General features: G+C 40.4%; 1 protein-coding gene across 1 annotated transcript in view; it reads left to right on the plus strand.

The window, feature by feature from the left end:
- itga8 (integrin, alpha 8) overlaps positions 1–20,583 on the plus strand; it is a 231,149-nt gene that overhangs the window by 105,003 nt on the left and 105,563 nt on the right. The window contains exons 16-18 of the mRNA XM_048522032.2: positions 3,918–3,973; positions 4,394–4,548; positions 12,282–12,413. Of these exons, the coding sequence (XP_048377989.1) occupies positions 3,918–3,973; positions 4,394–4,548; positions 12,282–12,413 (343 nt within the window). The remainder of the gene's footprint in view (positions 1–3,917; positions 3,974–4,393; positions 4,549–12,281; positions 12,414–20,583) is intronic.

Raw genomic sequence — 20,583 nt, forward strand, 5'->3', positions numbered from 1 at the left:
GCTGTGAACAGACCCAAGAGTGCCTTTTAAACTTTAGTAAATGGAATGTTACAAATAGTTTCCTCTGAAGGGAAGTGATTGATGAAGGTCACAAGTCAGTGTAGACTCCGTGTGGGTTCCAGCTGAGGCACATTTCAGTCATACATTGTACACAAGAAAATGGCCACAGTACATCTCGACCAAAGGCGACAGGGAACAATTCTTCACTGATTTTGCCCAACTGAGGATGTTAGGTTTGGCTCGGCAGGATAATTGTCAGTTGGAATAAATCTGGATGGGTTGGAGTTTAGAGAACAATGTTTTTTATAACATAGAACTTCATAAAAGTTTTCACATTGTGAAAAATCAATCTCGTGAAAAAGGTTTGGAAAGACTAGCTGATCGATTGATTTGGTCCCATCTTGGTATGAGGTAAACTTCTGCACATTGTCACCCCCTCCCCCAATCTGCTACCTCCTGTGAAAAGAAAAGGAAGAAAACCCTTCAGCCAATTTAGGGGAAAAAAAGCTCTGGGAATTTCCTCTGTGAACATTGAAAGTAATTAAATACATCCCAGGAGATTGTGGTGATCAATGACACAACAACAGCTACAAAAGCTACCTTCTATACATAAATATTTTGTCACTCATATGAACTCTTCCATTCTCTATTTGCACATTTGAGCAAACCCTACTCCTTGCAATTGCTGGCAGAGGTTGATGACTCTGTGTGGTATGAAGCATCTCACAGTCTCTAACCTAGGTCTGTGTTCTTATACTGAAGTCCTCTGATCCTCTGAAGTGTGCCTGGATCATGTAGCCTCACCACTTGGAGAAAATCGAATGCATTTTTTATAGAACATAGAATATAGAAAAGTGCAGCACAGTACAGGCCCTTCGGCCCACAATGTTGTGCCATGGAATAATCCTAATCCAAAAATAAAATAACCTAACCTGCATTCCCCTCAATTCACCGCTGTCCATGTGTATGTCCAGCAGTCGCTTAAATGTCACTAATGACTCCGCTTCCACGACTACCACTGGCAAACCATTCCATGCGCTCACAACTCTGAGTGAAGAACCTCCCTCTGACATCTCCTTTATACCTTCCTCCTAACACCTTAAAACTATGACCCTTCGTGGCAGTCAATCCTGCCCTGGTGAAAAGCCTCTGGCTATCTTAGTGTCTTGAATTACCAAGATGAAGTCTTTGTTTTCCGAGAGTAAAACATCCCAGTTCGCTATCATGATAGAATCCCTACAGTGTGGAAACAGGCCCCTCTACCGAACAAGTCCACACCGAACTGCAGAGCATCCCATCCAGGGACATCCAGCTATAACCCACCTAATCGACACATCCCTGAACACTGCGGGCAATTTAGCATGGCCAATCCACCTAGCCTGCACATCTTTGGACTGTGGGAGGAAACCGGAGCACCCAGAGGAAACCCACGCAGACACGGGAAAAATGTGTAAACTCCACGCAGACGGTCACCCGAGGATGGAATTGAACCCGTGTCCCTGGTGCTGTGAGGCTGCAGTGTTAACCACTGAGCCACCATGCCATCAATTTAGGTTGTTCTGGCCTCTTTCAGTAACTGGGATTTCAGCCTCGTGATGACAAAACAAAATTCCAGGGAACTCATCTGCAGAGAAAGAAACAATGTTCACATTTTGAGTCTATTAATACTCTTCATTGGAACATTGTCACCGGATAATGAAATGGCTGGGCTTGAAATGGTAACTTTCCAAACAGGTGTTGTCAGATCCTTGTAATTCTTTTTTATTTCAGATCTCCAGCATCCACAGTATTTTGCTTTTATTTTAGTCTCAGCCTGGTGATCTGCATTGAATCTGTTACAGGGCCAACATGCAAGGCACTGGAACTGTTCAAAATATTCTTGATTTGGACTTGTATGCAGAAAAGACAGTGTTTCTTCTTTCATATTTGATTATTCCAGCAATTGGAGGAAGGAATCAAATATACTGATGCCAAATTTGCAGGTGACACAAAAATTGGTAGAAAGGCAAGTTATGAGAGGGTTACAAACAGTTTACAGGGAGACATTGATGGGTTACGTAAGTGGGCAAAACGTTTGCAAGTGGAGTACAGTGTCAGAAAATGTAAAGTTATTCATTTTGGAAGGGAGAACAAACAAATCGAACATTAGATTAGATTAGATTCCCTACAGTGTGGAAACAGGCCCTTCAGCCCAACAAGTCCACACCGCCGCTTGCAGCATCCCACCCAGACCCATCCCCCTATAACCCAAACACCTCTGAATGCTATGGGCAATTTAGCACAGCCGATTCACCTAGCCTGCACATCTTTGGACTGTGGAGTTTAATCTGGATAGAGATAACATTATGCCAGAGTAATTGAGCCACATTATCAGCCCTACTTGAATATGTTTAAATGGAGAAAAACTGTAGAAAGCTGTAAATCAAATTAACTTGTACATGAAACACAGAATGCTAGTGCATAGATACAGCAGGTAATCAGTAAGGCTGATGGAATGTCGGCCCTTATTTCAAGGGGTTTGGAGTAGGAGAGTAAAGAAGTCTTACTGCAGTTCTGGAAAATGCTGGAGAGACTACAGCTGGAGTACTGTCAGTAGTTTATTTAAGGAAAGATATCATTTCATTGGAGACAAGTCAGAGAAGGTTTACTCGGATGATCCTTGCTATGGAGGGATTGTCTTATGAGCAAAGGCTAGGTAGGTTATTGGACTCTACTCACTGGAGTTTAGGAGAATCTGAAGTGATCTTATTGAAACATGTAGGACTCTTAAAGGACTTGGCAGAGTAAATGCATGTTTACACTCATGGGAGAGTCTGAAATCAGAGCGCGTGGTCTCAGAACTAATGCCCAAGTTTTACCCCCATTGGTAGCACTGTTGCACATTGGCAGCAGTGTATGCTCTACAGGATGCACTTCAGTAGCCCAAGTCTCCTTTGACAGCACCTTCTAAACCTGCAAGCTCTACCATTAGAAGGACAAGGGTAGCAGATGCAGGGGAACACCACCACCTGTATGTGCTCCTCTAAGCCACGCAACAACTTGGAACCAAATCACCACAACTTCACTGTTGCCTGGTCAAAATCCTGGAACTCCCTAAGAGCATGCGTATGTTACTCCAGCAACACATGAAGGAAGTTTTCATGTGCTTGGATATCATCTCTCTGCAGAGGCACGTTTCAGAAGCTTTCTTTTACTTGCAAATTTAACTGCAAATACTCAGACTGTTTTCTAATTTACCCCTTAGCAACATTGAGTACTGATAACCTACCATTATTTCTATTGCAAAATCCATGGTAATATTCCTGAAAGGCTTTCCTAGTCAGTAGTTTGCAGGTATGTATTCTGGATAAATTGATGGAGTGAACAGCAGTTTAATTATACACTTAGGAGTTTCTTTTCACTCATGTGATGTGAGTGTCATTGGTTGGGGTAACATTTATTGCCTTCCTAACTGATCTGGAACTGAGTGACATTGTTCAGAGGACAATTTAGTGTAATTAATTGTGGTTCTGGAATAATACGTGGGTCAGACCAGGTAAGAATAGAAGATTTCTTTCACTAAAGGACTTTAGTGAGCCAGAGGAGTTTTTTCAGCCCTAACTTGTGATTTCAGATTTTATTCAGTTCAGATATCATTATCTCCCCTAATGGGCTTTGAAACTATGTCTCCAGAATCTTTGACTGGATTTCTGGATTTCTCGCCTACAGATATCAACACTACACTACTGCCTCCCAACAATTCCAACTGTTCAGTCCATTTAGAAACGAGTACACTAATCTTTACTCTTCTGAGGAAGGGTCACCGCATCCAAAATGTTAACTCTTTTTTTCTCCTCCACAGATGCTGCCAGACCTGCTAAGCTTTTCCAACAACTTTGTTTTTGATGCTAATCTTTATTTTCCTCCTTTTTTCACAGTTTCACTGTGCGAGTTTCTGCAACTGTGTCAGGCCATGGCATTCCAGATACAGTAGGTAAGCACTACATAATTATGTACAGAAATGGACATGGAATGGACAGAAATCCGGTTACAATTGAGGTATAAATTTCAATCAGTCTAAGCCAAGAACGTTGATGGTTAAGGCCACATCTGTCAGACACTGCTTTATTATTTGCATAAAATCCTTATGCGCACTGTTGTAAAACGATACCAAAAATGCTTTTATACAACTATTTAAGCACTGCTTTACAAAAATAGGATAAAACCTATATCCTTATAGTTTTTAAAACTGGTTGTCTTAACCTTTATCGACATCCTTCAGAATTAAAGTTGGGAACTTTTGTGTGGCCTCCTGAACTCAAAACTTCCTAAACACATGACAATAAGAGCAAAATATTCTCTATCTAGCTTGTGATGCTATCTTTAAAAACATTCACATCTCCCTTTTCTTAAGTTCTGGATGCTAACCTTCAGCTAGACAGACTGAAGCAGAAAGGAGGAATTGAGAGAACGCTATTCCTTAATTCTCATCGACCACAGCATGCATTCCATTTTGTCGTTGGAAAATCAGAACATTCCAAGTATCAGGAATTCACTGTTTACCTTACAGTAAGTGTGTACTTAATAAATATCCAAACAATTTTTTTTGTGTGAAGCATGATTAGGTACATAAACCACTTGAAAATCTTACAATTTGGAATTGCACTTTCTAAGTCAAAAGGTGTTGACTGTTTTCTAGGAGTATGGGGGTAGTGGGTGGTATAATCCCATGATTATCATCTGATAATTTATCCCCACGAGCATTATATATGAGTAAATCTAGCCATTGAGCATCAATATGTTTGTAAAATTGTGAAAAGCATTCCCGGCAAGCTTGTTCCTGTCAACCATCACACATTATGGTGAAGGCTGATGAAAAATTCATATTATTTGTCACCTTTGGGTTCTGAAGTGGACAGAACCATATGTAACTTTAAGTTAGTTTCATACTTCTATATTGTGTTCATTAAGAAGTATGTTTTAATTTCATTTTGAATTCTATGTGTGATGCCTTATTGTAAGAAGTTTATTTACATGCATTTAGATGAGGCTTTTAAAAAAAGGCTTGAGGTGAAGACTTCATTGTTTTCAAATACAAGAGTAGAAGAGTTATAATAAAAGGCTGTTGTCAAGTACCAAGGTGTCCTATGACAGAGACAAACAGAGATCTAAGTGATTTCCCTTTAGAGACAGACAGAGCCATCCAGAAGTTCAGTGAGGGTGCAGGTTTCTTTAAGTGAAAAAGGCTTAAACAAATAACAAAAGCAGTCAAGCAGTCTCCAGAACAGTTATTGCAGAAAAAAAGACTTCTGGAGAGGTTTAAATAGTATCAGAGATAATGGGAACTGCAGATGCTGGAGATTCCAAGATAATAAAATGTGAGGCTGGATGAACACAGCAGGCCAAGCAGCATCTCAGGAGCACAAAAGCTGACGTTTCGGGCCTAGACCCTTCATCAGAGAGGGGGATGGGGGGAGGGAACTGGAATAAATAGGGAGAGAGGGGGAGGCGGACCGAAGATGGAGAGTAAAGAAGATAGGTGGAGAGGGTGTAGGTGGGGAGGTAGGGAGGGGATAGGTCAGTCCAGGGAAGACGGACAGGTCAAGGAGGTGGGATGAGGTTAGTAGGTAGCTGGGGGTGCGGCTTGGGGTGGGAGGAAGGGATGGGTGAGAGGAAGAACCGGTTAGGGAGGCAGAGACAGGTTGGACTGGTTTTGGGATGCAGTGGGTGGGGGGGAAGAGCTGGGCTGGTTGTGTGGTGCAGTGGGGGGAGGGGATGAACTGGGCTGGTTGAGGGATGCAGTGGGGGAAGGGGAGATTTTGAAACTGGTGAAGTCCACATTGATACCATATGGCTGCAGGGTTCCCAGGCGGAATATGAGTTGCTGTTCCTGCAACCTTCGGGTGGCATCATTGTGGCAGTGCAGGAGGCCCATGATGGACATGTCATCAAGAGAATGGGAGGGGGAGTGGAAATGGTTTGCGACTGGGAGGTGCAGTTGTTTGTTGCGAACTGAGCGGAGGTGTTCTGCAAAGCGGAGGCTTGGGGACCGCTTTGCAGAACACCTCCGCTCAGTTCGCAACAAACAACTGCACCTCCCAGTCGCAAACCATTTCCACTCCCCCTCCCATTCTCTTGATGACATGTCCATCATGGGCCTCCTGCACTGCCACAATGATGCCACCCGAAGGTTGCAGGAACAGCAACTCATATTCCGCCTGGGAACCCTGCAGCCATATGGTATCAATGTGGACTTCACCAGTTTCAAAATCTCCCCTTCCCCCACTGCATCCCTAAACCAGCCCAGTTCATCCCCTCCCCCCACTGCACCACACAACCAGCCCAGCTCTTCCCCCCCACCCACTGCATCCCAAAACCAGTCCAACCTGTCTCTGCCTCCCTAACCGGTTCTTCCTCTCACCCATCCCTTCCTCCCACCCCAAGCCGCACCCCCAGCTACCTACTAACCTCATCCCACCTCCTTGACCTGTCCGTCTTCCCTGGACTGACCTATCCCCTCCCTACCTCCCCACCTACACCCTCTCCACCTATCTTCTTTACTCTCCATCTTCGGTCCGCCTCCCCCTCTCTCCCTATTTATTCCAGTTCCCTCCCCCCATCCCCCTCTCTGATGAAGGGTCTAGGCCCGAAACGTCAGCTTTTGTGCTCCTGAGATGCTGCTTGGCCTGCTGTGTTCATCCAGCCTCACATTTTATTATTCTGGAGAGGTTTACTGGTTTATAAGGGAAGCGTTTCAGAAACTGAAGCCTGTGGAAAAGGAGTTTAAGGAACTTATGTAAAACAAAATTGAGCTGTGTTAGCTGTTTGATTAAGGGTCTCAGGAAGAGACAGTGACTGGAGAAGTGATATCACGTGAACCTAATGGTTTGCAAGACAAAAACCAAGAATAAAGGGAGAACAGTGTAACTGAAGTTGTATATGTAAGTTTGCTGTTGAGGGTAAAAGGGTTGAATCTTTATTATCAACTAGTTCTTGTAAAGTATAATAATGGATTTTTATTTTTCCCATTTTGTGTGCAGTGAATTTTGTTCTTTTCTTAAAAATACGTTGGCAGCCACTTGTGAATACGTTCAGTGACTGATCACCATGGTAAACAAATTGCAAAATTAAAACATGTGGCCTGTCAGCTAGGATCAAAACAAGGTGTACTTCCAGAAGTAGTTGCTTGGCTGTGGATGATGCAGTAATCCTAAGTGATGAGCCCCCTTTCAGTAAAGACCCAGTGGTACTGAGACCATGTGTAGTGCCTAGGTAAGAGAATGGAGATTGAAGCCAGTGATTCCAGGTGTCTGTAGCTCAACTGCTTTCTGGAAAAACTCACAGTGGAAGGTTTTGCTGATGTAAAGTGAAAAAAAATTAAGGAAATCAGATTTGATTGTAACAAGATGTCGAGCCCGATGAACACAGCAGGCCAAGCAGCATCAGAGGAGCAGGAAGGCTGACGTTTTGGGTCCTTTCTGAAGAAGGGTCTAGGCCTGAAACATCAGCCTTCCTGCTCCTCTGATGCTGCTTGGCCTGCTATGTTCATTCAGCTCTACACGTTGTTATCTCAGATTCTCCAACATCGGGAGTTCCTACTATCTCTGAAACAGATTTGTTTGTGTAAGGTTTTGTGTTTCAGCACCACATCAAAGAGATCGATTATTTTTTGATATTATACAATTGATAAAAAAATTCTAGGTCAATCTGACCTTCATTAGTTAATAGAGTACAAAGAGTAAACACATCTAAATAAACCTGAGCTCGAGAAATGTTTTATTATTTTAAAAAAAGCTTTTCCCTAACAGTTTTGTCATTATGAGGCATCAGATCATGAATAAATGCTGTGAGCTCAGATCTGTTAAGGGACAAATAAATTGTTAGTCATTGTGCTCAGGGTAAAATATTAAATGGTTTAATCACAAATGAAGTAAAACTATGTGAAATTATTAGGCTATGTAGAACACAATTTGCCAGAAAAATCGCTGCTCATAGTACTTATAATGTACTGGAAATCAGGATTTGATTATACAATAATGGTGCATGGCCAGGAAATACTTGCTGAATTATAGGCAAGGCTAAAAGGACATGACAAATATATGCAGGTTATTGATTAAATCAATATGGATTATGAATTTTACACAGACAGTGATGCAGTATGGATGTGTTTTTATGAGTGTGTAGAAGTTATTGATTATCTGAGCACCGATAAGGAATAAGTTATCATTTTCAAAGGTGACTTTTTGAGAAATGGAAGGCAGCTGGCAGGACTGAGATATTGAACTATTGTGAACCTGAATAACTTCTAAACCTCTCTATTAAAAATGAAGGCACAGTTTGTGCTTTCTGCAGTTAGCTATCCATTTTGTCTCACACATTAGGTGTACAGATGTGGAAATCAGGAGGAATTTTGTCTCTGTTGTACTTTACCCATTTTTCTCAGTTTTCAGGTGGAAGGTCCACCTCTGCTATGCAGCTGGCTTTAAATGTTTTTGGGAACCTCCACTGCTCATTTTGTCCCATTGCTTAGGCACAGAAGACATCTGAAAAAGATTAAATGAGTGTCCGGGTTGGAACAGGAATCAAAATTAGGTGATAAGAAATCTAATTTTTGGTATTACAGTCAATGTTTTAATTTTTCTTTGTTTCAGTCTGGCACCTAGACTCCCAAAATTGTTTTTGTGAAAATGTATTCCTCTGCCAACACCAGATGAGGTTATTCCCTTTGGCACCAGTGTACGTTCCTGAGCCAGCTATACTGTGCTTGAAACAAAAATGATGGATGTTCTGGTTGATTTTGAAACTTGCTGTAGTCCTAAAGGTTGATAGACTGCTCTGTCATCAGAGTGAGATGATTAGTGCTGGTTTAACCCAAGGGTCACCTCAGCTCAGGTGAGGGGAGAGTTTGAGAAGGAAAGCCCTTCGTGGTAACCCCGACAGCTAGCAGGAAGTATACCCACACTTTTGGCATAACTGTGCATCACAAATCAGCTATCCAGCCACCTGAGCTTACCAATCCCAAACTACCGGCAAAAGTGATGTTAGAAGCTGCATTCCTACATCTGGATACAAATGTAAACAACCCTCATTTTGTAGACAGTTGCTGCGGGTCGATGCTTCTCGTTCATGAAGAAGCTACAATAGATAACCTAATGGTACCATTAAGGTATCTGAATGCTGGAATAGATGTAATATCGTACTCTTCGCGGAAGCAAACCTACTGTGGTAAGCCGTACTTCCAGAGTAAAGACATTCAACAGGCACAATAATGTGATTAGCTGCATCTATCTGCTACTAATACATGGCCAGGCATACTGCTAGGCATTGACTGCTCGGCATAATCTTCACAAAGCCTGACTTAATAAAGACCTTGTTACAGAGATGGGCCATTTGGTGAAATCACAGTGCAGTTACTGTGCTGCATCTGGGGCTGGCACATCCTGAACCTTAGAGTTCAGTTTTCCCCTCCATGTATGTGGAAAGAGATGTTAGGGAGAAGAGGAAACAATTGAAGGTTCTGAGGAAGGGTCACGGGACCCGAAACATTAACTCTGTTTTTCCTTCACAGATGTGCCAGATCTGCTGAGCTTTTCCAGCAATGCCTGTTTTGTTTCCAGGAAATAATTGTGTAAGCTGGCTCTGGAGAGGTACCTGCCCCTTCTCACAATTCGACAATTCTGTGCTTGATGAGAAGGTCCATTTCTTACATGCTAACTTGCTAGCAATTCGGGCCTCTGAGTGGTCAATTAGCAGCCGCTTAATAACATTGATGCACAACTCCCCCGTTACTTTTCTTCCTGCCAGACAAGAACAGTGGTGGGTTCCCTGACTGGGCAACCAGGGTAACTTGTCTGTCAGGTTAGGGACTTATCTCTATTTACCCCAATTGAATGTCAGTCACATGCATGGGTGGGGGGCATGGGAATTGCTTCTGAAAGCCGTCTACTTTCTTGACATTTTCCCCATGTGACCCTGCCCTATGAACAGCAAATGAAATGCTGCTGTTGGATCATCTGAAGAGTAGACCTCCACTGATGTTCTTTATAATCCAGAAGCTGTCAGCCTATGATTAGCTGACAGCTCCTGGTAAGCTGGAACACTATTATCAAGACCTACAAAAGGCTGAGAGGCTCACCAACCAACTCAGATCAATCTGATTAGCCTGCAGTTGGCAACATTTCTTGGCAGTTAGTTGATACCTGACATGCCCACCTACATATTTAATTTGAAAGTGAGAAAATCTCAGTCTTAGTTCTATCTCCTTACAGTCATGTTCCAACACTCAGCTGTTGAAATACTGCTCTGGGCTAGCATGGATCTGACCTCACATAAGATTACCTCCTGCGGTAGTTCCCATCCCACAGCTTTTGTGTACCAAAAGGTGGAATACTGGGCTGACATGGCAATTACAAACATGTGCTTGCATCTCAGCTTTCCCATTTCCCTCCTTTCTTTGTAATATTTTAATACCCTGTCGCTTCAGGCTTTGCAAAAGCTATCATATAGGTCGAAATGCCTCTCAAATGTGTTACAAAACTTTACAAAGGGTTTTTGAGTGTTTTCCCCCCAATTGTGGTGCCTCCTTGTATTTTATACATCCTTTAACTTCTTTCATTTACGTTTTTACAAGTTTTGGTTAATGTGTCCTAAATCTGCCATTGATATGTGGGAATTAATACCATCAGAAGATCAATGGTGTAAATAGCATACAGTAATTCCATTTCAGTCTATCAAAAACTCAATAATTACCATTTGGTCCAACTGTGCCAATAGCAGAAAACTTTGACCATTTTATATAAACAAGCACAGTTAATATTTGAAAACATCCCATAATTCAAGATGCACTAAAAATCCTTTAGTCTTTTTTTCTTAATTCATAAATGGGGTATTAATATCATTGACAAGGCCAACATTTCTTGCCCAACCTTAATTGCCCTTCAAAAGACAGTGTTTAACCACCTGCTTGAATCATTGCAGTCTATATGGTGTGATAGTGTTGTTCAATGGGGAATTTCAGGATTTTTGACCCAGCAATAATGAAGGAACAATGAATATTCCCACATTCATATGAACAGGATGCAGCTAGGGGCGTTACTTCGATATGTGTTGTTTCATGCATTGGCTTTCCAAGCCCTTCTAGGTAGTTGAGGTCACATGTTTGAGAGGTTGTCACATGCTGTTAAAGAAACTTTGGCAGGTTGTAGATGTTGCACACAGCAACCAACTGTTAACTGTGAAGGAAAGAGTGAACGTTTAAGGTGGTAAACTAAACAGCAATCAAGAGGCTCTCTTTGTTTTGGATGGTGTCAACATTGTTATGTGTTGTTGTTGCTTCAAGACAAGAGAAGGGAATTCCTTTACACTCTTGCCTTGCGTCTTGCAAATCAGACAACACCAGGTTATACTCAAACAGATTTATTTGAAATCACAACTTTCGGAGCATTGCCTCTTCGGGTGATGAACATGCTGGACTATGACCTGGTGTTGTCTGATTTCTGACCTTGTTCACTCCATGTCATGTGTCTTACAGTGGAAAGGCTCCGGGAAGCCAGGGGGTAAGTCATTCACTGCAGAGTGCCTGACCTCTGACCTGTTCCTGTTGCTGCAGAATTTATGTGGCGAGTCCACTTCTGTTTCTGGTCAACCTAGCATTTTTGATGATAGGTTATTCAGTGATGGTAATGCAGTTGTGGCTAAGGAATGTGGTTAGATTCTGTTTGGTTGGGGATGGTCATTTGACTGTTGTGAATGTCACTGTTATTAGTGCGAAGTGATATTAGAATGTAACAAAAACAGTGCAGGAGAAACACAGCAGATCTGGCAGTAACTGTAAAGAGAAAATAGTTAATATTTCAAGTCGAGTCACCCTTTGTCAGCACTGACGAAGGGCCACTGGACTCAAAATGTTAACTATTCTTTCTGTCTAAAGATGCCACCAGTCTGTACTTCTCCTGCACTGTCTGCTTTTGTTGCAGATGTCCAGCATCTACAGTTCTTCATGTTTATTCTGTTAGAATGCAACTTTAAAGTTTACATTTCACTTAGCTTTTTATAAACAAGAATATTGAAGTTGTTACAGAGATAGTAGGAACTGCCGATGCTGGAGAATCTGAAATAACATGGTGTGACGCTGAATGAAAAAAGAAGGGTCTCGATCCAAAACGTCAACTTTCCTGCTCCTCTGATGCTGCTTGGTTGGCTGCGTTCATCCAGCTTCACACCATGTTATCTCTTATATTGAAGTTGTTACCCATTTTCATAAGAACTTATGTTGATTTCGATATTTTTATTCTTTATTCTAGGATGAAAAGGAGTTTAGAGATAAATTAACACCAATTATTGTTAGTTTAAATTATAGCCTGAATGAATCACATCCTTCAGAGGATCTTAAACCAATAATCAACTACTACAGTGAAACATTTCTTCAAAAACAGGTAAGAGCAAATTTTCATTAGTTCATTAAATGCATCGTGGGCTACATTAACTCTTGTTATTAATAATTTTTAAATGTTTTACTGTCATTAATCTAAGTCTTAAAGAATCTGCTGGGGGAGGTTACTTTTTATGGACTGTGAAAGGATTTATTAAAGCATAAATTTTATCAGCTGTTCTGATCTTAATTAAAGTGATAATTAAATGTGGAACATCTCAATATAAGTCATTAGGAACAAGGCTAAGGTTGAAATATTGTTTAAATTTAATGACATAATTACATGGAATGAGAAATATGCTACCACATCCTCCTTATTAACCTTAATCCTGCTGGCAACCCCATTCTCACTGAAAAAAAAGTGTATAATTGTAGTATTTAACAGTCGCAATTAGTGATGTGATGGCATTGCATTACTAATCATGTACATCTGGAAGAATTATGTTCATTATTTCACCATGACAAATATGTGCATTTAATGACTATTTATTCATTAGTTGATTAGCTAAACATCGTTTGTTATAATCCACAGTAGTTAATTAAATCCAACCTAGATGACAGCTTAGTAATGTTGATACCTATATATACATTGTATCATTGTCAATAAGCACGTATTCTGTACTGTCTGTAGATAATTATCAAGAGGCAGAGGCCCCTCTAATTCCACTTCCTGGAAACTATAATTTGTGGCTCCGCAGAGATTTACGAATACCACCTATATACTAATTTATGATGCTTTTCTGCCAAGTAAATGCTACATTCAATGTTCTGCTAAAATTCTGCGCATAGGAAATGTTTCCACAAGTTTGCCTTTTTTTGAAGTCGGCACTGTAGCAAATCCTCAGACAGTTTTGGCACTGGAACAATGATCAGCTGCATTGTGATTCAATTAACCAAGAGAATCGAAAGTCATAGGTGTGAACCCAATTTATACATATATAATCAGTATATTATGTAAAACTTTTATATCCAATGTCACTTTCACCTTGTGTTCAGACTCCGATTTAAATGCCATGTGATGTTTTGTACCCTTCATGTATTCAAAGGATTAACAGAACAGCAAAGGACAGCTATTGAATTAGACAGCACCCCCTATTTTACAATCCCTGTTTGCATTACAAACAATGTCTTCCTTTTGAAGTGGCATCTACATAATCTTATGGGTCCCCAGCCACTACTCAGGGGATTCTCCATTTACAAGCACAAAAAACTCAGCCAAAATAAAAGATCAATGAGAGTTTTAAAAGCTTGCTTTGCACCATAATTTTTCCTATAAAACTAGTCCAATGATAGCTTCATTTATTTAACTGAAAGCTAAGTTATATTTTTCTGCACGTGTTTGCAGTAGGTCATGTAAACCTATGCAAAACAGATGCAACATTAGTGACACCGCATGCCCTCTATAGTACACATCAGATATCACCTTTCAAGAAATGATGTTATTGCAGAATGGCCTGATGGTGACAATCCTCTATGCTCTTCTGTAGTGAGACACAAGAGTATCTTCTTAATTCCCCATTCTATCCCAATACCTAAGTTTTGGAGGAGACTGTTTTTGACATTATTTTCAGTTTATTCCAGAGTATTTTCACAGTGGTGATGTCTTATAGTCTTGGTTAGTGATTTAATCAGTGGTGCTTTCTTGTTCCTTATTTAATCACCAATTTACTTTTAACTTTATGCAGACTGAGGCCAAACGAGCTAGGAAATTCTTCAGGTGTCTAGTTAAAAAAAATGCCTGTTTGAAACTTCGATGCCATCCAGATTTGGATAGATTTCTATCAATTTGTTCTTTTGAACTATTTAATCATTTGGTAGACAAAAAAAATCACTGTCTTGTCTCATTTGAGCCAATTAATAAGGTAGGGATGTAGGGATTCAAATGAATCTAGTTGAAATACATGTACAGCTGCTGATAGCAGTAGCAAATGCATTGATGCAGTGCCTTTGTTGAGATCTTCTCAGATCTTTGCAATTAGTCAATAGGTTTGAGGATTTCTCAGCTTGTTTGAATGAGAGTGAGAGCTGCAGGGTGGATGTGTTAAGTGACCATGGCACCATGATATAGAAAGCCATTCGGGGGTAGGAGTAAGAAGGAATATAGTAGTAATAGGTGACAGTATTGTGAGGGGGATTGACACTGTTTGTCTGTAGCAAAGAGCATGAGTGCAAGCTGTGTTGTCTGCCTGGTGTCAGAGTCCAGGACATCAGCTCTGTGCTAGAGAAAAACTTGTGGTGCGAAGCAAAGAAGTTGGTTTCCATAGTCCACATTGGTGCCAACAACATAATATAACTAAGAAAGAGCTTCTGCTCAGGAATTATGAGAAGTTAGCTCAATCAAAAACAAACCTCTGTGTTACTACCTGAGCCATGTGCAAATTGGTATAGGATGTATAAGATTAGAGAAGAAGTATGTGGCTCGAAGTCTGATGTGTGACAAGTGAATTCTGGTTTGTAGGGCACTAGCACTGGGGAATGTGGGATCTGCATCATTGGAATGGTCTATACCTGAAATGTGCTGGACTGATGGTCTGGTGAGCTCCATAACAAGGGAGCTAAAGAGGACTTAAAACTCAGGAGACCGTAAGACCATAAGATCATATGGTCTCTGATAAGACATGAGTAATAGCCCAGAAATTCAAGAGAGTCAGGGGACAGAGCTAAGTATAGTGGCATTCATCAAGGAGAAGGTGCTAGAAAAACTGAATGGCATAAATGGAGGGTGGGCAGGGAGAGGTGTTTGAGGAATTAAGCTTGGATAATTGTAAGAAATCAAGGGATAGAGTTTAGACAGGACAGCACAATATTAATGTAAAAAATGAAGTTTAGAGAATGGCAAGAAGTAAAAGAAAAAAACCAACCCAACAATATACAAAAGCCAGGACTAGATGGTACAAAGATTAAAAAAAACTTAAGGTAGTATACCTGAATGTGCACAGCATTCATTAAAAAGCTAATAAATTGATAGCGTATATGGACTTGAATAAATATGCTCTGATAGCCATTACAGAGATGTGGCTACAGGATGTCAAGAATAGGTCCTGAATATTGATGGATGTATAATATTCAAGCAGAATATCATCTAGGTAGAGGGGGAGGCATAGCAATCCTAACCAAAAATTAGCTCATTAGTTAGAGACCATAAGATGTAGGAACAGAAGTAAGCCAGTAGGCCTGTCAAGTATGCTCTGCCAGTCAATGAGATTCTTGGGTGATCTGAAATCCACTTTCCTGCCTTATCCCCATAACCTTTGATCTCCTTACTGATTAAATATTTGTCTGAGGTGACTAGATTCGGGTGATAGGTTTGATTAGGGAATCACTTGTGAGAGTGAACTACAGGCTCAAACAATAACTACAATCTAGGATGAATAATGAAACAAATATTGGGTGCTTTTGTTTTAAACAGTAGTTATGGATGATTTTAGTGGACACCTTTTTGGGAAAAAAAATCAAATTAGGAATATTAGATAACAAAGTGTGAAGCTGGATGAACGCAGCAGACGAAGCAGCATTTCAGGAGCACAAAAGCTGACGTTTCGGGCCTAGACCTTCATCAGAGAGCTCTCTGATGAAGGGTCTCGGCCCGAAACGTCAGCTTTTGTGCTCCTGAGATGCTGCTTGGCCTGCTGTGTTCATCCAGCTTCACACTTTGTTACCTTGGATTCTCCAGCATCTGCAGTTCCTATTATCTCTGATCACAAATTAGGAATATTAGCCTGGATGAGGACTTCATAGAGCACTTTCTAGATAATTCCTTAGGGCAGCACATTCTGGAACCAAAGAGAGAGCAATTTATACAAGTCATATATTATGTGATCTGATAGGATTGACTAATGACCTCAGTAATGACCTCTGGGTAGCGGCAATAACAGTATGATTGAATTTTACATCCAGTTTGAAAGGGAAAAGAATGGGCCCAAGACTAGTATGTTAACTATTAAAAGGGCAACTTTGTGGCATAGCTGTAAAGCTGAGTTAGCTGAAGTGAACTGAAATATTAAACTAGCAGATCAGTAGAGAAGAAGTGGCAAAGATTTAAAACAATACCTTGTAATATTCACAGAAATGATTACAGACATGCCTAGTCAAAACCAAACAATTCATACGATGTTCCTTTAAGGGTAGTCTACATGTGATACTTTTACACCTGCCATTGTTGGTGCTTGTGATTCTCCAACATTCCCACCTTAAAGTTGTTGATTCAATGCTGATAAATATCTGCATATTGGCATTTTTGGGATCCTGTTAGGGATGCACTTAAGACCATTGTTGCATTTTGAGTATGATACAAGGGTCTTTCTACTTAATATTTTTATTCGGAGTCTTTTCTGATGCTTTCTATCTGACACCACCTCCTTCATCAGCACATCTGTTCCTGTTTTTTGCATTGTTAGTGACAATGTCAGCATAATTTCTGGCAGGTTTCTGGCACTGACGTCTGCATGTATCCTCAATAGTCATGAGGTCTGTGTTTCTGCTGATGAAACTATGTCACTGCCTGAGATTATGACAGATCTGTCAGAAGTGATGAGGCACATCATGGAACATGATGGCTCTTGTTCAGCTGGGACTCAGCAGAATGACTGAAGGGAGGACAAGTATTGTGGTGCCTTGTGTAAGGGCTGTAGAAGGGCAATAAGTCAGGACAAAGGATGAATACTTTTCCATTTCTTTTTGATTAGCTTCTTTTTAGAAATTTGTATGTCTAATGACATTGCCAAAATTTAAAGAAAGTTTATTCTTCATGTAGTCCTTCGGCACTTGGCCTTATTCCTTGCCTTATTATTTTTGGTAATGTTGCAGAATTGGAATAGAAACTAGTTTTGACTATTCAAATTGATTAGCTTCCGTTACTCAAACCATGGTGTTTCTCTTGTGAGGAGTTTCATCAACAGGGATGCTAAAATATAGTAGCAGTGGGTGAGAAACATGACCCCTGTCAGCCTTTTGTGGCCTCCCTCTTCCATCTTTGTTAATTTACAATTAAGTAGTTGCAATGGGAATTATCAAGAATCTGGTTTCTTTCAGTATAGGTCGAAGTACAGTTAAATAAATATGTTTTAGACAATGGAATTGAGAAAGGAATTGTACAGGTGCCAGCACACATTTTTCTCTTTATCAGAAGGAATTCCCTTGAACTGTGGGAGGGGAGGGTCCAGACAACTGTCAGCAGGTGTGTTGGTTAGCGATATCAAATTCAGATGTGAACATCCTAACGTTTGTACTTGTGGAAACTCTGACTTCACAGAATTTAGAAATATGGTTTTCATTTACTTAGCATGGTCTAATATTTACCGCATTTAGTATGGTAAACGAGGTACAATTTGTACACTTTTTACTTTTATTCAGAGCCCATTTGTTTCAATATCGAAATTGTCACCTTAGAAGCTTAACAGGAAAGAGTAAATACATGGGCACAGGAATTTTGCAGCATCATTGGCAGGCCTGTTAATCTGGTGTCGTGGATCTCTGCCAGTTCTTGAACATGCTTGATTTTAGTTCCATTGAATACAACGGCTCCAAATAAGTAGATAGTCCATTCTACCATTTACATTATCCAAGCAACAGCATTCAAAATGACCTCTAAATGCACTCAAAAATATTAAATGCAGGATATTAAATGAACCCTGGGAAAGGCCATTCCCAATAAAATGCCTCCCATTATATGGATGATGTGTGCCTCCCTGAACTTAACACCATCATCCGCAGCCTCTCTTTCTCCAAGACTAGCTTTCCTTCTTCGTGAAAACTTTTTGTTTCCAATCTGTAAGAAATGTGATCCTTCTGACTGTGCATGCATTGTTTTTGCATTAACAAATGCTCAGGTATGGAAGCTGCTGTTAATTCACACGTATTGGTCATATTTTTCCTGTGATATTTGATAGCTGTTGCTGTTAATGAACATCTTCGGCCAGAGTTTTACTCTTTCACACTTTGATGAATGATCTTTAATCATCTTCAAAGAAATTATGTCCTCATCTGCTCTCAAGAAGTTATCTAATTGGTAATCACTTTTAAGATGCCAATGTTACACTCTCTCTCTCTCTCTTTCCCACTGTATGCTTGTGTGTATATATATTGCCGATAATTTTGTTTTAATGATATTGACATGGCTAGCTCTGATCTGAACTTTTTACTGTTCCCTCTTAATCTTTCCACGCTCTGGCTATACCTCATCACTGCTACTTCCTACTCTAATCAAATATTTCCCAGAGGAATGAGAACAGACCATTCAATCTCTCTTCCATCATTCATTTCAATCATGGTTGATCTGTACCTCAACACCTTTTGCCCTCCTCTGATTTCTACCCTGTATTATCCTTATATCCTCAATTCGTCGAATTCCCTTTCTTCCTCATACCTTTTCTTTCCTCCTTGAAAATTTCAGAATTTAAAATACATGTTTGGAATTATAAAGTAATGATTTCTGTTTCATTTTTACTTTTTAATCATTTCACCCCCATTTATGGACTTGCACCTTTGCCTTGTTCAGCAACAAAAGAAACCCATGTGTACATAATTCTGAATTTCTGGCTGCAGATACATGACACTGTCCAATTGTAATTCCGTTTAGCCTGGGTAATCACACAATTGAGTGCCAAATGTTTCAAAATCCTGCATATTCAGTGCTGTAGGCTAGTGGTACATCATTGTGACAGTTCTAAAGTGGTATCAAAGTACTCATCAGGAAATGACATTAATTAACCAGATGGGATTTTAAAAATTCAGCACAGGTTACCATTTGGCTAACTTTTAATACCAGTTTTATTAATTGTATTCACATCTTACCATACACCATGTTGAGATTAAAACCTATGTCCCAGCACATTAGCTTTGGTCTCTGTATTACTAGTCCAATGATTTTATGACAACACCACCATCTCTCCATTGGCATGTTTTTGTTTTCAATTTTACCATTCCCCTTCATTTCCATATAAATCCACAGAGCAAAATATCCTCATAAGTAGAAGTAGGAGCTGTTAGACCTGTTCCATTCCTCCAATGAACTATTTTGTGAATAGCTGTATTTGGGAAATGGTTGTATCGGATGGTCCCATTGAAACCTTGGATAAGTCTAGATAGTACCTGAGGTGAATCTTGTTTCAGGGTAACAACTGTCCCAGAGAAACCAGCTTCTGGCAAATCGGCTGTTGGAGTAGCTCGTTGGAATGGGGAAGAGATGAGATGTTGCAAGAGTAGATGCGAATCTCATGTCTGAAGTTGCAGGTAACAGAGGGCATTACCACTGTCCAGAGAGACAGTGACATCTGCAAACAGTTTTTAAACATTAAGCTGTTACATGCTTTAAATGGCATGTAGACACTGAAAGAATTTATAGACTGCCTGACTCTTCAGGCTATTCTGCAAATTTTGAAAAACTTCACACAATATGATGCAGATGTAGGTAGTAGACTCCTTATACTTACCCATCATCTCAAACAGATGTCTGGAAATTGTTTCCAAATGTGATTGATACTCCCGATTCAAATTCCTTTTGAAGTCTGAACCCCTAAAGAACTGGGCCTTCAGCACCCCAGTGAGGGCATTGACTACAAAGGAAAAACTTCAAAACAAAAGGTCAGACCCAAAGTTAGGGAGTGCTCCAGCTACTCAGGGGTAGGCCTACAAGAATATTGTTGTAGGTTCAGTAAAACTGAATCTCCATCTGAATACTGTGTGGAGGCCATTCCACATTAATATTTGGGCCCTTGGACACAAATGCTGACAAGTCAGGTTATTCTGCTTGACTGCTAATACCAAAGATTGACATTGTAAGTAGATCTAGAGGTAATTGTAGCATGTATGCAGAGTGACTTCAGAATGCATCTTTATGTCGATGACATCATTGATGTCAGATGTGGCATATTTGCTAGCCCTTTCCCTCAGAAATTTCTGGGTTCAAATCCCATTCCACGACTTGAGGACAAAGTTAGGTCAGAACAGTACTAATTGAATGTTGGGGGTGACATCTTTCAGATGAGATGTTGAACTGGGCCGTGCTCCCTCAGGTACTTGTAGAAGATCCCTGGCACTATGTTCAAGAAGAGCAGGGGAATTATTCCTGGTGTTCTGGATGTTAGCCCTTAATCAACACCACTGAAGCAGATTATCTTGTCATTATCACATTTTATGCATAAAACTTTGCTGCAGCATTTTCCACATTACCACAA

This window comes from Stegostoma tigrinum, chromosome 2, assembly GCF_030684315.1.
Source record: "Stegostoma tigrinum isolate sSteTig4 chromosome 2, sSteTig4.hap1, whole genome shotgun sequence".
Lineage (NCBI taxonomy): Eukaryota > Metazoa > Chordata > Chondrichthyes > Orectolobiformes > Stegostomatidae > Stegostoma > Stegostoma tigrinum.